Below are 17,249 nucleotides of genomic sequence, written 5' to 3' on the forward strand. Positions count from 1 at the left end.
TAATGAGTCAGCGGAAAGGTTATTGGAAATGAACAAACAAGGAACCTTCATCTCACTCTCTCTCTCTCTATCTCTCTCTCTCTCTCTCTCTCTCTCTCTCTCTCTCTCTCTCTCTCTCTCTCTCTCTCTCTCTCAGGATGATCCACTATCAGCCCTTGATGTGCACGTTGGTAGTCACATATTCTTCAAGGGTATTCTTGATTTCTTGATCGAGGAAAGAAGAACTGTCGTGCTTGTCACACATCAGATCCAATACTTGGAACATGCTGATCAGGTAAGGGGGTCAGGGTCGATCCAGGATTGTATAAGGGGGGAATGGGTACCAGTTTACTTAAATAAAATATCAGAAAAACAAAATGTCTAATTTCCAGGTTCTTCTTGGGTCTAAAGTTGAAACGTATACATTTTTTCTTTAGGTTGTGTTTCAAAAGGAGGCATGGGCATTTTCTAGAATTTCGTCAGTGGTAGGGGTAATCAACTGGTCTTAAGTCTCCGCCACTGGTCCACCAGTCCGTTAGTCCTAAGACTAATTAGGTTGCGCATGTGAGATTACACTCTCAGAACTGAAATGTTAAGTCACCAATTAGAAGGGCCAAGAAGTGATCACTTTTTCAAAATGGTAGATTATCACTTAGAACATGCTTGATCCAACACTTTAAATGTTGAATATGTAGCATGATAGAGTTGTTACTCTGACATTTTGAAGAAAATGGTCACTCCTTGGCCTTTTTATATGGTGATTTAACGTTTTAGTATTTAGATTGTGTAGGCTCAAGTCTTCTTCTTTTTGGAGGGGGGGGGGGTTGTTTCCAATTGTGTATGCTGTTCGAAGTCGCATGTCCCACTGAAAATTTGGGTTAATGTGACAGTTATAATAATGTTGAGGTTTTGTGTTAGAGGTAGGAATCTTTTGACTATACGTCGGACTAACGATGTGACGTGAAACAGTGGTATAGTGCCACAAAGAGTAAACTGAGCTGAACCAATATGTGTATAATGCATCCGCACAGAGGGTTACAACTGAACTCATAATCATCCAAGGGTTACTTGGAGGGATCTCCGTTCTGTAACCTTTGCTTATCAAGTCTGACCTGTATATAGTAAATGGCTTCCGCAAATGATGTAGACCGGCCGGAAAGCGTCAAAACTTTTAAACAATAAATAAATGTGAAAAATAGCCAAACGTTATGTTCAAACATTGATATCAATTTGTTCTAGTTTGTAGAAACAAACAAACACGTATCCTTGGTTCAAATATTATGTTGCAGTATTATTGTTATGATCGTTTTTTATTAAAGAATAAAGATAAGAATGGCACTTACAGTGATTGTGATGATGTTTTCAGGTGGTCTTTCTCAAAAACGGACGTATAGCTAGGAAAGGAACATTGCGAGAGATTGCTAAATTGGATCCTTCCCTCGTAGAGTCTTGGAATCTATCTCTCAAAGCGGCCGATGAAGCAGAATTAGAAGTCGGATACTGCAGTTCAACAGATGAAGAACGAAAATTACTCAAGAAAAAAATATCGAAGATTAAGAAAGGTAAAAATAGATCACCATTAAAAATCCACCAAATAGTCGTCTAAATATTAAAAATGGGTTAAGTCAAAGAGGCTTGACGTTTTCGAATTTGCACCATGATTCTCTTTGGGCACTGCACTGGCTAATAAATATTTAGGAAGTCATTAAATTTATTGTGTACAAAAATTAAGAAATGAGTTTAAAAAAAACAGTTTAAGATGATTAAACAAAAATTATTTTGATGCCTAAATTCACATAAATAAGAAGATGTTATGGGATCGTAACACAGTATGTCACAAGACTCTGGAAATGTCAAATATTTTCCTTATTTTGTCTAGTACCGCCAGTTCAAAGGAAGATGCAGTGTGGATTTGAATTATTCTCTTATTTGTATGGACATTTAGGTCAACGTCCACAAAATGACGACTCTTCAAGCAAATTGATCGAATCGGAGGAGAGGAATAGCGGTTCGATATCCTATCGATACTACTGGTATTATTTATGTCAGTTTGGATTATGTCCAAGCTTCTTCGTATGCATCTTTGCTATACTTCAGAACGTGGCTAAAGCTGGAACACAATTCTGGCTTTCTGCCTGGTCATCGGCTGGTGCCAAGTTACCCAGCAATGCAACAGCTGTAAGTAGGCCTACCCATCCCTATCTGTTTTCTCTTAGGGACATACATATTATTTGTAATATCATTATCATTTCCTTTGATATTGCAACCAATACTTGAGGTTGGATTTCAAATAAAAATACAAATACAAACAGATAGATTAAAATGGTCGAAATAATGCACACAAAGTCGAAGAACAAGTCGGGTCTGTTACATAAATATATTTGTTAAACTGAAATGCTTAAAGATTGATGATATTAACTTCCTCCAAATTGCCATATTTATGTTCCGTTTTAATATCAAATTATTACCTACGTCATTATCTTCAATGTTCCAACCTAATAACATGGTTCATTCGTATTCAACAAGGCAGTCATCGAATTTACATGTGGTCAATCCTCACACTACATTAGCCCAGAAATCAATCAGACACAGAGGTCCAGATGTATGGAATTCTTTACCTAATGATATTCGAAATATAAAATCAACAAACTCCTTTAAAAGAGTACTCAAATGTATTATCATTTCACAGATGTAAGATATTACTTACATTATAATCTATTTATCAGTTCTAATTAAATCTAACATAATTTTCTTACTAGGCTTAACGAAATTCTTTTTTTTTTTTTTTTTTTTTTTAACTTTGTAAATAGTGTAAATAGTTCACTACAAAACTTTAGGAATTTTATTTGTCATATATTATATATTTGAAAGGTGTTTTAACGATTCAAGCTCTATTTGCTTATGTTTCATCACTTTTGTGTGTTCATTCTTCAAACTGTATATAAGTTGCAACTTGTCTTTGATAAAACAATGTTTTATTCTTTTTCTACACCTATTCATCCATGATCCATATAAAATTGAAAATGATTTGTTATATTAGATTAATTTTTCATGTGATGTTAACTTCAATGAATTGTGAAATTGTGAACATGCATAAATAAAATAAAATAAATAAAATATCAATATCAATATCAATGTGCTACAATCAAATTATTACACATTATTAAACAAATTAAAGTAAGCTCATGAGTGCAATATTTCATAATAATTCTCTGTATCTGAAAGTAGCAAGGTAAAATTCATAGCAAACAGCATTAGATTATGGGGGTAATAGGGGGTATTAGATTATGATGTGCCGCGGAGGAGCTCAACCCCTAAGGATTTTTTATTTTGAGATTTATGAATTTAAATAGGACCTTTAATGTAAGCTCATAGCAGATTTTTTTTCTATGAGAAATAAATTCTCAAACGAAATCCGTGAAACCAACCATTAAAAACTTGACAGTTTTGGGAGCCCCATCCACCCCCCCCCCCCCCCCAAGGTAAATACGCCAGATTTTTTTTAATCTAGATAGTGGTAATTTGACATCACTTGTTTCCTTTGTTTGCAGGAAGATTGCAATGCTTTGCTGATGGAATATGTCGGTGTATACTGTGCTCTAAATGCTGCTGATATGGTCCTGTGTGTGGTATGGACAATGATTCTACTTTTTCAGAGTGTCCAAGCCTCAACGAATCTACATAATTTAATGCTAAATCGAATACTGAGAGCACCAATGAGGTGAGTACTTTAATTTAATAGAAAGATCTAACTCCCTTTGACCATTAATTCCTCTCTTTTGTCATACCAGTATAAGTACGAGATGACCACTTACGATCAGCAGCGGGGGGAGGGGCGGAGGGGCGCATGCCTCCTGTGCCCCCCCCCCCAAAAAAAAAACAACAACAACAACAACAACAAACACACACACGTTACATGATAACGTAAAGGGTTTTTTTTAGTAGAAGAGGAAGTGAAGGAAGAGGCAGAGGATCGTGAAAAGGAGATGATAAGACCTCCTCACACACCCTTATCATACGTAGTATGCCCTCCGAGGAGATAGTGCAAAGTAAACTTCAAACACACAGACGAACGAAAATCTGTTGCGCGATTTGAATCAGCCATTATATAAATCATAAAGCTTGATGGTTGACTCCCCAAATAAAGTACGTCTGGGAATGGTTAATGTAAATTACATGGGAATCTGTACAGCATGTGAAATCAGGGGCAGATCCAGCCGACGACAAGAAGGGTGGGGGCCAAATCTTGAGAAAAAATTTAGCACCGACTCAGCCGGCCGTTAAATAAGCGCGGGGGAGGGGGGGGGGGGGGGTAAGAGCACATGTTTGTTTTTTGTACAGTTTTTGAGGAAAAATTTAGCGCCGACTCAGCCGGCCGGTGGGGGGGGGGGGGTAAGAGCACATTTTTTTTTAATTATTTTGTATTTCTTTATTTCTTTATTTCTTTATTTTTTATTTTTTTATTTATTTATATTTATTTTTTTTATTTATTTATTTATTTATTTATTTATTTATTTATTTATTTATTTTTTTTTTTTTGGGGGGGGGGGGCCATCCAGCCGGTAAATACGCAGAAGGAGGGTGGTGATGGAAAGGAGAACCACTAATTTGGTTTTGGTGTTGGCGAAAATATTATTTTTTGGGGGGAGGGGGGCCCGCTTTTGTTTTTTTGTTTTAAAGACGGTTACATTTACGTTATTATCCTATTTTTCTAAGCAGTCTGGGGGGCTGGGGTGGGGGGCCCAGGCCGAAAAAATCGCAACGTAGATTCGCGCCTGTGTGAAATAATTTTTAAAAATACTACAGTGTGTTCTTAAGTTTGTGCATTTTATTTGTCAATGTGGCAATATACATGCAGATTTATTTACATATTCACATTTTACGGTATATCTCTGATTCAAAGACAGCATTTATGTTACAGCAACAGTCTAACAAATTATTTCATTATCTTGTAGATTTTTTGACACGACCCCGATTGGACGAATCATGAACCGCTTTGCTTCTGACATGCAGAGACTTGATCAGGTATGCAATGCACTCAGTACAAGCAGCCAATGCAAACTGTTGTCAAGAGTAACGATTTCCTTTCTTTTGCGAACAATGCCTAGTATAATGTCTAAAAACATAATTTATTTTCATCTTACAATTGTTGAAACATATTTAGATTTCAAAATCAAAGGACATATTTTTCCTCCTTATAAACATAAAAAATATTACATTTTTTGTTTACAATTTAAAAAAATGGCGGAAAGAGGCGACAATTTGTGAAAGCACAACGCTTGTAATTTGGACAATACATAATACATACATTTGGTTATAGTACAAAATGTACTTGTATACATTTTTTCTTTAATTCACTGATTGAATGCCATTTTTATCGCATTTTTGTATCGCACAGTGTTTAGATGATCGTACAGAGAGGGCGATGGACGCAAAACTTTATCAGGGTTTAAAAAATATGTATATATTAAGAATATGTAGAAAATAAAGGAGAAGAAAAAATTGCCGAATGACATGAGAAGAATACATTTTTCAATTTTCTTTTTCTGTTGTAGACCCAAGGTCTATTCATCTTGGCTGTATTAAAGTTCTTCTTAGCGACCATGACTGGAGTGATAATTAATGCAATCATCTCCTGGTATTTCATTGTGGCTATGATCCCCATCAGCCTGGCTTACATGTTCATTATGAAAATCTTTATTGATAGCTCAAGGTAAGTGGGAAAATTGGCGTGTATCATATTGATTGTCGCGTAGCAGTTTTGGAATAGGGTTTGTTTATAAAGCTTGGTAAAAAAAATTAAGGTATTGCTTTAAATTTCGGTCATTTCCTTTCGATTCCATAATTTATTTTTGAGTACTAAATTTATCGAAACGAAAAAATGGGTTAACAAGAATCATTTGTAATTACGTATATATTATCTACATGAGATGCCCTTTTACCCTCAAACTCACTGGCCTGAATTCACAAAGGAGATTTGTCGACAAACCGAGGTTTATGTACGTCATATGACGCGTTTTGACGCTTTTTTTTACAAACCTGGTTTTGTAAAAACGTGTCGAACGCGTCATATGGCGCACGAAAACCGATTATGTTAAATTTGGTTCATTGAATGAAAAAAAAAAACACTTTCTAAAACAAACAAAAAAGGCCCGGGTCAATGGACTCAATTGGTGGCAGGAGATACAGATAGCTCAAGTTTTTTAACTGATGCTGGGTTTTCATAACTTTTACATAATGATTTAGCGTTTTGATCATGAAATACATGTACCTCTTCTTGTCACAACGGTGGGTAATGATTCTATACATGCATAGTAAGCATGTGTGTTGTTTCGACAAGGGTTCATTTTTTTGTTAACCAGAGATAGATGCATTATATAGAGAAAGTAGTAGTAGTAGTAGTAGCAGTTCCGATAGTAGTAAGTAGTTGTGGTAGTAGTGGTAGTGGTGGCGGCAGTAGTACATGTAGTAGTAATAGTAGTAGTATATATAGAAAACCTAAAGCTTGCAAGTATATAGTAGTAGTGGTAGTAGTGGTAGTAGTGGTAGTAGTGGTAGTAGAAGTAGTAGTAGTAATATATAAGTAGCTTCATTATCATATGTATATTTTACAATAGGATACAATAGGAATACACATGCATAATCGCTAATTGGTTGTTGGTTTTTATATGTAGAATGACACATTAAAAAATGTTGACCTAACGAATGGGTTATAATCATAAAGACATCAAACTTTGAATGTTTTGTTTTCAAATGAATAACACAGGGAAATGCAACGGTTGGTGAGTATTTCCTCCTCACCCGTCTTCTCCCAGTTTACTGAGTCGCTTGGAGGATTGACTACCATACGGGCCTACAGGTAATTGACTTACATCACTAGACTTTTGTTTTAATTAGAAGATTTGTTTAGGTTTTCACCAGATGTATGCATACCAGTGTAAATATAATCAAGACAATACATACGAAACGTTCATGTTCTTGCATATTGTGTTAACAAATGTTCAATCGTCTAAACTGTGTTAAAATAAATGTGCCATTTCTTTCTCTTGTTCATTCTGCTTCCCATTCATAGTATCATTTCTTACTTATGTGTAAGGCGTTAATTGAGGGAATTGTTTTTTAAATTCTTTGTAAAGACTTCAGAAAAGATTCAGGCAGAATATCGTTGGTAAAATCGAGAGAAACCACGTGGCTTACTGCTTTCTTCAAGTTAGTACGCGATGGCTGGGGATCCGATTGGTATGTATCATTTTCCATTCCGAATTCCAACTTTTATGATGGTGCTAATTATGAATCTGATCTTTGTGTAATCGTGACGATGGATATAGCCTATATGTCCCATGTACAAAATTGAACTTGACATTGAAAATAACAGTAATAAAATGCCTGTTATAAGCTATAAAGTTGCTCTACAGAAATTCGTCATGAGTTTATAACAGCTTGAAAGGGGTGGCTAAAGTAGTTTAGAAAGGTATTTGGTAAAGGTTGCAAATCATTTTAGCTAATGCGAGGGTGAAATAATGATCTTTAGCAAAAAGACAAAATTTAGTCTATTCGTATTAACTTGGCTGCGTTCCGGAAGGCAGGGAGCAATTCTAAATAAATACAATCTAGTCTCGTGAAACATAAAATAAAGTAATATTTGTATCAAATCTGTTATTAATAAATCTGGATATCCAATTACAGAAAGAATACCAAGTGCATAACACCTTAATGAAATATGATATAACGTCAAATTTCATTTTTGTGAGTTCTTTTTTACTTTCCCCTCAAAACTTTCAGATTGGATTAAAAGCCGATTATTGTCTTTGGCATGTGTGATCCTGCTTGTATTGTCCTGAACGTCTTGATATAAATGATTGTACTGAAGGGGGCTGCACTATAGAAAAATGGAGTTAAATTATCTGATGATTGTAAATTATAGTCATGTTTTCCTTGTAACATCAATGTCTTATTAACATTATTATCATTCATATCTTACTCTTTGTTATAAAGGATGTGATAGGAGCCCTGATTGTTCTAGCAGCTGGACTGACTAGTCTTGCTGCCTCGGCTCTTCATCCAGCTACTTTTGGCGCTAGTCTTGTTGGTTTGGCAATAACATATGCAGTCAAGGTAAATATAAATTTCACATTTTGTTAACTATTTCTGGAAACTTAATATCGCGAAGTAATGCTGGAAGAGAATAAGTAGCAATGTGATTAAGACTTTGCAACGTAATTTTAATTAAGACGGTTGAAAAAAGAAGGAGATGGTCATAATCAAAGGAAATGAGAAACGTAAAAGAAAAATAGAGAGACCGAGATAGAGAGAGAGAGAGAGAGAGAGAGAGAGGGGTAGGACCATTTATCAAATTCAATAAAATGTGTAAATAAGGAATCTCTGAAATTTGCAACATCAAAATGCAAACCAGTATTTAATCAGCTTTCCAGGATTACATGATATTTGATTTTCTTCCTAAGGCTGCATATTCCCTGGCATGGGTTGTTCGTAATTCAACCTGTGTCGAGTTGGGCATGAATTCTGTAGAGAGGATCGAGTACTATACCAAGGTAGAGAACGAGAAATATGAAGGTAACTCATCATGCATAATTAAGTTTGGTCATGTAGGCTAATATCTTCCTTTAAGATATATCACAATATAACTAGACAAGAATTTGTCATTTGAATGAGGTGATGCCTATTCTAATGTTTTTAATAAAGAACGCATTTTCACGATTTTTTTTTTTAATTAAAAAAATTGACCCTCCGGGAATCGAACCTGGGTCGCCAGGACCAATATACCACATAGACATTAGACGTTAACGAAAAATGCGATCTCAAATCACATCTTTTAGTTAAGATAAGGCCATGATCCCAACATCTGATTAAATAATAAATGTTACTTTCGGTGCAGAGAATTTTCTCAGCTACAACAAATCAGAAGCTGGCAGAAAATCGAGCGAATTTTTGTTTGGAGATTTTGCTCAAACAAGACTGGAATGTAGAATTTCAGAAAAAGTCACCTCATATAAATAATACACGCAAAATTGGGAAAATTGACATGCCTCCATTAATCGAAAGAATGGGCCATGATGCCATTGTTAAAATGAGAAATAAATGTCGCCTGCTGCGTACAGAATCGTCTCAGGGATTGGGAGAGATATGATCAAAATTTACAGAGATACACTTAATTTCCCATAAATATGCTGACGTCATAATATGCAAATTCGTATTTGAGTCTCGTGGCGATTATGATGACGTCACGTTGTACTCAATGGCCAAATAAGACATGAAATCATATCTCCGACTCATACTCTATCCAAATATGAAGAAAAAAATGAGGGTCCCCGAGCATCCCAAAGAGCTCTAATGGATTTTTGAAAGGCATGTTTTTGCCCATATATGCTATGTATTACAAGATCTCACGCGCACGGACATTTATCTTGAACGGACGCTCATTCCGTTATGCCCGCGTCACCCTGTCCCGAAGTTGACATAAGATGGACACACAATGAAGGAAAATTCCAAATTCGGCTCTGATCGTAAAAACATCGGGCCATATCGGGCCATTCGTGAGGGCATCTGAAACAATCGTGTGGCCGCCGGTGGATTTTTCAGACTCCGGCAGCAACTTCGTGAGCGGTGGCAAAATCTTTGGCGTGCCAAAAAATTGCCCGAAGACCTTGCGATGGTTCACTTTCGTGTTGCATTCGTGTGTCCATTTTTCCCTTCGTAAGGCCATCGTGAGGGCATCTTGTCAAATCGTGTCATCTTCGTAATTACTTCGTGTGATCATCGGTGCCATCGGGCATTATCACCTCACGAAGTCGATACGAAGGAAACAAGAAGCTGCCCGATTGTCTTCGGCTACGTAAAACCCTCGCAATGCCATCGTGTAGCCATCGTGTAGCCATCGTATTATAGTACGATGACATCCAGATGGGACCACGGTGTCGGCGAAGACAACCGAATTTAAGTAGCTCAAGCGTTTCCCATGTGTCATGATAACGTGGACATGTTTCAATAAGCTATATTTCTCGTATATTTCTCATATCTATACTGATTTGTTTTTCAGATTTAATATATCATGTTATGCCATGTTTTATATTACATTATGTGTTTTTAATTTTGTTTGTAAACTTGTGTAATTCGGCTAAACGCCGCGATGAAAGTTTTATTTGAAATAAACCATTTTAAATGAATGAAAAAATGAATATAAAAAGCCAGCCTCATAGCCAGAGGCTTTTTCAAGTACCTCAAAAGTGCCCTTTCTTACGTAGAAAAAGTGCCCCTATAACTTCGTAAGAAGTGCTTTTTTTACAGAGCAAAAGGGCCCATTTTACCTTAAAAAGTGCCCATTCCACTTTTGACAAGTGCTCCCTTCACCCCTGATAATTACCCTATTCAAATTTGAGGCACTTTACTTTTACTTCTTTTACTTTCACCAGTGCCTCCTTTACTTTGTAGGAAGTGCCCCTCCCCTTTTAATAACTACCCACTTTAACTCCCATAAGCACACCTTTTATTTCCACGTGTGCCCCTTTTCCAATCTAATTATTAAGTGCCCCCTTTTCCCATTAGAACAAAAGAGCTCCTTCCCCTTTTCTTAAATGCCCCCTTTTTACCTATTAAAAGTGTCCCATTAAATTCTCATAAGTACCCCTTTTCATATTTAGTCAGTGCCTCTTTTCAGGGGCGATAAATGCCCCTTTACACCTCTGACAATTTCCTTGTTAACAATGATACGTGCCCCTTTTCCTTTCTAATAAGGGACCTATCCCCTTTTCATTAATTCTCATTTTCAACTCTTATGAATGCCTCTATCAAAATCTGATGGACGCCCCAATTCCGTCGACAAATTCCCATTTACCATTCTCATAAGTGCCTTTTTAATAAGTGTCTTATCCTTTTCGATAAGTGTTCCCTTTTCTTCTCTTTTTAAACGTGCTCCTTATTTAAAGTGAATATTAGGGCGATTTCTCCCAAAGCTCGCTCGCTACTCTCACTCGCATTGATTTCATAGATGATATAATTATGTTAATTTATATCAAAGGGTCTTTTCAGTCTTCCGTTATGAGAATGTGAGGATAACCCCATCATTGGATTTAATTCGTAGAGGTGTCGTGGACGAGTGGATATGTCACCGGACTGTGGATCACAAGGTCCGCGGTTCAAGTCCCACCGCGGCACTAATGTCCTTTGGCAAGACATTGATCTTCATTTGCCACTCTCCACCCAGGTGTTAAATGGGTACCCGGTAGGATGCGAAAGCTAATGTGCTTAGATTAGCAAGTGTGCGCTTGTAAAAATGATGCACTGGCTGGAATGGGAGTGGAGAATGTGCATACATTGTGTGCGGGTAAGCCTGAATCCGATGACCGGGGTAATAATATGATCGCAGGGCCCCCAGGGAGAACAGTATGAATACTGATGAGGCTTCCCTGGGTAAACAAGACATATTATTATTATTATTATTATAAGATGCAATTTTTTGCACTGTGTGTCCATCCTATGTCAACTTCGGGACAGTGTGACGCGGGCATTATGAATGATCATAAAGAGATAAACATGGGTTCAAATTGTTCAGAAGAGTATGTAAAATATCATGAAAGAAAAAAACAATGGTGATTCTATGTTGCGAAAGCCATGACGTACGAAAACGCGCGCGTGGTCGTGTGCGCGCGCAAAAATTGTAAATGCCTAAAAAGGCCTGAAACGTGTGCAAAATGAATGAAATGGAATTAGAGATGATTCTGAAGAATTTTTTAATTTTGCGCACGAACTGATGCACGGACGTACGCGTACGCACGCGTCTTACTATTTGAAATTTACCGGACGGATATTGACCTTAATCATGATAAAAATGAATGATAAAAGACATTCCGTTAAAAAAAAAATATTAACAAAATAAAAAAATTAAAAAAATATGATCATGAGTTGATTTCCAAAAAATTTCACAAAATGGCGCCTGGATGTCGTTACGATGATCTGGCGTGGCTGAAAAGTCACGCAGTTCTAAGTTGGACTAAGATCTATCATCATTGCAAGTTTCAATTGCTTTATCCTTTCTTGAGATATCCTGCGAACAATTTATGACAGAATAATAGTAAATTATATATATATATATATATATATATATATATATATAATTATAATACAAATCCTGACGAAATCAAAAGGTGATACGTATACGTATATACAGTACATATCGCCTAATAAATAACTTAAAATCTTGACGAAATCAAAAGGTGATACGTATTATCTAATTATCAATTAACTTAAAACAGACTAGTGCCTGACATACAATTTCACAACGCTGATCATTGTGAAATGTTAATACGTTCATAAAAATTGTATCCATACATAATGATTCTAGATCTGACATTGTAATTAGTGTGTAAATCTGGAATGAATATTCACCGGTTCAAAGACATAAACTTTGTAAAAGTTTGTAAACTGTCTTAATCTGATTTGATGATACACAAAGTTTGAATCAAAGTGTTATTCTTTTCATTCCAAACTCAGCTTCTGCCATATTCCTGAGAAAGCTTGTAATTAATTCTGTTTAAAAACACAAAGATGGTGTAAGTGTTCATACAAGCGCACATGTTAGGAAGACTTGTTGACAAGTTTTTTGATCAGCAAACGCTATCATTGATTTATTTTAAAACAGGGTCTGTTACTCCAAGCCGTAATTGGCCAGAGATGGGCCATGTAATATACAATCGAGTACATGCTAGGTATGCGGCTACCCTACCTGCTATCCTTCATGGTGTTAGCATTGATTTCAAACCAGGCATGAAGGTAATCTATTATATATCCATCCCATTATTCATTATTCTATTAAATTTCATCTCCACAGCAAAACTCATTCATCGGTTCATAATATCGATGACGATATCCAATTATGTGAATGTCGAAATCCCTTTTGATGAATGCCTTTTCTTGCTTATCTCTAGACGAAATCAGGAGTAATACAAGAGTGAAAAATATTTTGATAGATGATGTCCGTAATTTGAAATGCCTGACCTCTAAAGAGTGACCAAATTTATATTTAATTTATTTGGAAAATAAGACATCCTCTCTTCCAATTATATTTCGTCTGAAATGGCTAAATTAGCACTTTTTATTACTGTTACTGTTAGTCTAGAAAAAATAAAGCGTCATATTCAGAATATCTAAACGTTTTCATATGATTTGTATTAGACGAAACCAGGCTCCAATTATTTGATGTAGATTCATCATTTTTCTATCTCCATAGGTTGCTGGGTGGTATGATAAATCAGTTTGTCTGACCAAAAATTATATATCGACTTTGACAATTCTTGTAACTTTCCTTTTGATAGGCGAAGTCATACAATATTTGTGAGATCTAATTCTCTTTGTTCATAAAATATACCAAGTATTGGCATTTATCACTTACTTGAATAGGTTGGTATTTGTGGCCGAACAGGGAGTGGGAAGTCTTCGCTGACACTGACACTTTTCCGCATCATCGATACATTTAAAGGTATGTTCCCTATATAGTCTTTTATTAATAAAGAATGAGCGAAGTAATAGAAAAACATATAAATAATGTGACTGTGACCCATAAAATGACGCTCTCGTTCTTCTTAAAACGTTTATGTTTCACATTTGTTTACATTATCCTTTATAGGCATATCTAAAACATCAATGGTGTACTCAATTGTTATCGCCTGATTGATGCATTTGAGATCAACTAGTAAACATGTTTACATGAATGTACACGTTATATGATAGACCTACTACGAAGTAGGTACATGCAGGGGCGTCGCTAAAAGGAGGGGGTGTCGGCGTGCGACATCCCCTCCCACCTATCAGGATTTTGTCGGTTGACGTGCGCTGCCGTCGGGAAAATGAGAAAGGGAGGAAGGAATAAATGAGAGGGAAAGAAAAAAGGTAAAGGAATAGAAAGAGAAAAGAAGAAAGAAAGAGAAGAAATACCCCCACTGAAAAAGTTCTATAATATAGTGACGCCCCTGGGTGGCTGGGTCCATGGTTATATCCATAAATTAATATCAAATAGCCGTGGTAATGTTTAGGGTTGAAATTTTTCCTTTAATTGTATTTGTAGCCTGCAGGTTGGGGACGGTAAATTGAATAATCATGATTGTGACGATTTACCAAAACATCTATGAGTGTATTTTGAGGATGTTGATGTTTGTCCTAACAATCCTATATATGCTGTTTATGATATTTGCTAATCTCCAGGATCTATACACATCGATGGGATCGATATCGGGAAGCTGTCTCTCGTCGATTTGCGAAGTCGTCTTGCCATCATACCTCAAGACCCTTTCATGTTCACAGGCACAGTTAGGTCAGTTGATATATTCACAGATCAAATTTCGTAGTCAGTATAACATATCTCTTTGAAGACAAAAATCAGGTTTGACAATCATAATAAAATGGATTCTCCACTCACATCCACGAGACCAATACCAGACCAACAGATAACCGAAACAAATAACATGTTATCCGGAATGGCTAAGAATCAGTCGGTTTGTTAGTGTGACTCAGATATAAGTAGCTCGTTATTCAGTTCAGTGTACCAAGAATTATTCCCAAGCGCACTACATGGCCTGCAATGGTTTTCATCAGAATTAAAACTCGATCCAATGATCTCCCACCCAAAATAACGAATTCCTGTAGTCCCATCCGTTCTTACGGTTTTTATTCTCTTGACCTTTCTTCTGTCTGACTAATAAAGATTCAACCTAGATCCTGAGGAAAGGCAATCAGATGCTGATATATGGGAAGCATTGGAAGTTGCCCAACTCAAGGAGCTTGTGAGAGATCTTCCAAACAATCTCGGTAGGTTTATTTTCTTCTTACACAATTCGTCCTTGTTTTCACGAAGTGACGGTAGTGAGGAAAATCGTAACGCAAAGTGAATGCAATTTTTTCACTACCGTCACTTCGTGAAAACAGCGACGAATTATCAATGATCAACGTGATAGATGATGGAAGCGTGCATTAACTTTAAATCTATTTCTAAAATGTATCAACAAATGAAATAAAAAGCCAAACTTTCCTCTGTATACAAAAGTGACTTGAAATTATGAGCCACATTTAATGAAACATGACTTCTATGAAATGATGTCTATAATAGTTTGCATATGAGTATATTGCTAAAGCTAACACGCTCTTTGTTATTCTTTTTTCTTTTCCTTTTGCTAAACTGGGAATTCAAATCTCTAGACTCGCTGGTACACGAAGGAGGAGTTAATTTCAGTGTGGGTGAAAGACAACTCTTCTGCCTTGCTCGGGCTATGCTCAAGAAAAGTCGCATTCTGATAATGGATGAAGCAACGGCCTCCATTGATGTCCACACGGTATAATTTCTTTTGTGCTTGTCGAAGTTTTAATTCCCCCGCAGTCAACGTTTATGTTTTCTTAATATTACCATCGATATGACTTTCTATTCTTTCTTTTTTAATCAAATTTGTTAATTCTCTTGTTAACCTTAATCATTTCCTGCGTTTTAAACATTTTCTATGTTTTAATGAAAAGGCATTACATTTTTTTTACTGCTGAGCTTTTAACAATTTCCTACGTTATAAGTGCCTATTCTTCAGTCCATTAAAAGGTATTGTGTTTTGCTTTGACAGTAAAAAAAATATTCAATGTTTATTCCATATTCGTTCATAGGATGCTATTCTACAGGAAGTCGTCGCAACTGCTTTCCAGAAGGAAACCGTCATCACAATTGCGGTAAGTACTCAAAATCTCAAATTGAATTAATTTAAAACTTGTATTCTTAAACCTGTTTTTATACCTAATTCATCGATTAACAATTCAAAACAACATGTCTATTTTCATCCTCAATAAATGGATCCCAAATTAGTGATGTCTCACCTTTAGTGACAAAGAAGGAAATCTTAATAGCAGGAGAGAGGACAAGAAGAACTAGAAGAAGAAGAATGAGGAGGAGGAGGAGGAGATGGAGTAGGAGAAGAAGAAGAAGAAGCTGAAGAAAAAGAAGAAGGGGTAGAAGAAGGAGGATGAGGATAAGAAGAATACGAAAATGAAAAGAAAAAGAAAAGGATAAAGAAAATAAGAAGAAGTAGGGAATTGATGGAAGGAGAAGAAAACAAATATACAGAAAAGGGATAAAAAGAAAGAAGAAAAATAAATGGCAGAAATGTAAACAAATAATCTTTAACGTCTACTTTGTTATTCAATATACGTTAACGCAATTAATTTATGTATCTTTTGTAAATTGTATAACAGCATCGTGTATCAAGTATCCTGGATTCAGATCAGATTGTTGTACTCTCCGAAGGACACGTCGCAGAGGTGGGAACACCAAAATCTCTGCTAAAGAGAAAATATGGTATCTTTGCTTCTCTTGTCAGAAATAAGCTTTAACTAAGTGAAATTTCCATCAGCTTGATTACGATATGTCACTTCCACTTGTTCACATTATAAGAATTTAAGAATATTATTCTTTAACAGTACAATCGGAGATGTATCATGTAGAAATGATTTTATATGTTGTCAATATGTCATGCGGCTTTGGTCAGGTGACAACAGGTGGTATAGTTATCAATATATTTTAGACCTAAAGAGCGCACTCGCGGGCACAAGCATGATTTAAGTGTTAAGGGTCTTGTAAATGTGGTATCTTTATACCTCCTTTGATTTCATGTATGTGGCCAAACAAAATGATGTAAATGTTACGAGGTTCTCTCGTTTTCGTATATGATGAATGAAGAGCCCTTTTATTATGGTGTATCTAATTAGGTTCATAACTCATTCATCTATGAGAATAATGTTTCCTTTAAGGCGCTCATAATTCGGCGCCCCTATACTTGTATAACCCGGATTGGTCAAAGCTATACAGACTGCAATGCATTAAGAATTTCTTCTGACAAGGTAACCATGTACTTATGATAGGATGATGAAAGCTTTTGTGATAGTAATTACTTTAGTTATGCCCTCACGGTGACCATTATGGTCTGAATACTCCCCAGGGAATGAAGATCGTGCACATTGTGTGTATGAATGGATCCGTTGACCTGGGGTATAGTATACAAATATTGACTGCTCATGAGGATGATGGTGGGAAATATCACTCCCAAGGTAGTGTTTACACCGGCCCTTCTATCATCCCCGAGGCGAAGCCGAGGGGTTGATAGAAGGGCCGGTGTGAACACCACCGAGGGAGTGGTAGTTCCCACCATCATCCGATTACAGAGCAGTCCATATTTGTTTTATATACCTCATCCTTTTTATTGATTCATGATTAGGTCTAGCTGTAGGTC

At 36.2% G+C, this 17,249-nt stretch overlaps 1 protein-coding gene across 3 annotated transcripts in view; it reads left to right on the forward strand.

Moving 5' to 3' along the window:
- Positions 1-17,009, forward strand: part of LOC588997 (ATP-binding cassette sub-family C member 9) — a 49,214-nt gene extending 32,205 nt beyond the window's left edge. For 2 of the 3 annotated variants that reach the window (XM_030972568.1, XM_030972569.1), the window contains 17 exons: positions 137-274; positions 1,346-1,541; positions 1,925-2,157; positions 3,531-3,700; positions 4,935-5,004; positions 5,535-5,692; positions 6,746-6,838; positions 7,116-7,218; positions 7,975-8,094; positions 8,442-8,553; positions 12,635-12,765; positions 13,393-13,471; positions 14,194-14,302; positions 14,693-14,796; positions 15,184-15,317; positions 15,634-15,696; positions 16,216-17,009. In XM_030972568.1, coding sequence (XP_030828428.1) covers positions 137-274; positions 1,346-1,541; positions 1,925-2,157; positions 3,531-3,700; positions 4,935-5,004; positions 5,535-5,692; positions 6,746-6,838; positions 7,116-7,218; positions 7,975-8,094; positions 8,442-8,553; positions 12,635-12,765; positions 13,393-13,471; positions 14,194-14,302; positions 14,693-14,796; positions 15,184-15,317; positions 15,634-15,696; positions 16,216-16,353 — 2,151 coding nt within the window. In that variant the 3' untranslated portion in view covers positions 16,354-17,009. Of the gene's footprint in view, positions 1-136; positions 275-1,345; positions 1,542-1,924; positions 2,158-3,530; positions 3,701-4,934; positions 5,005-5,534; positions 5,693-6,745; positions 6,839-7,115; positions 7,219-7,974; positions 8,095-8,441; positions 8,554-12,634; positions 12,766-13,392; positions 13,472-14,193; positions 14,303-14,692; positions 14,797-15,183; positions 15,318-15,633; positions 15,697-16,215 lie in introns of those variants that run through there. The other variant, XR_004061759.1, reaches the window with a different exon arrangement.
- The last annotated feature ends 240 nt before the right edge of the window (positions 17,010-17,249 follow it).

This window comes from Strongylocentrotus purpuratus, unplaced genomic scaffold (assembly GCF_000002235.5).
Source record: "Strongylocentrotus purpuratus isolate Spur 01 unplaced genomic scaffold, Spur_5.0 spur5_scaffold_6, whole genome shotgun sequence".
NCBI lineage: Eukaryota > Metazoa > Echinodermata > Echinoidea > Camarodonta > Strongylocentrotidae > Strongylocentrotus > Strongylocentrotus purpuratus.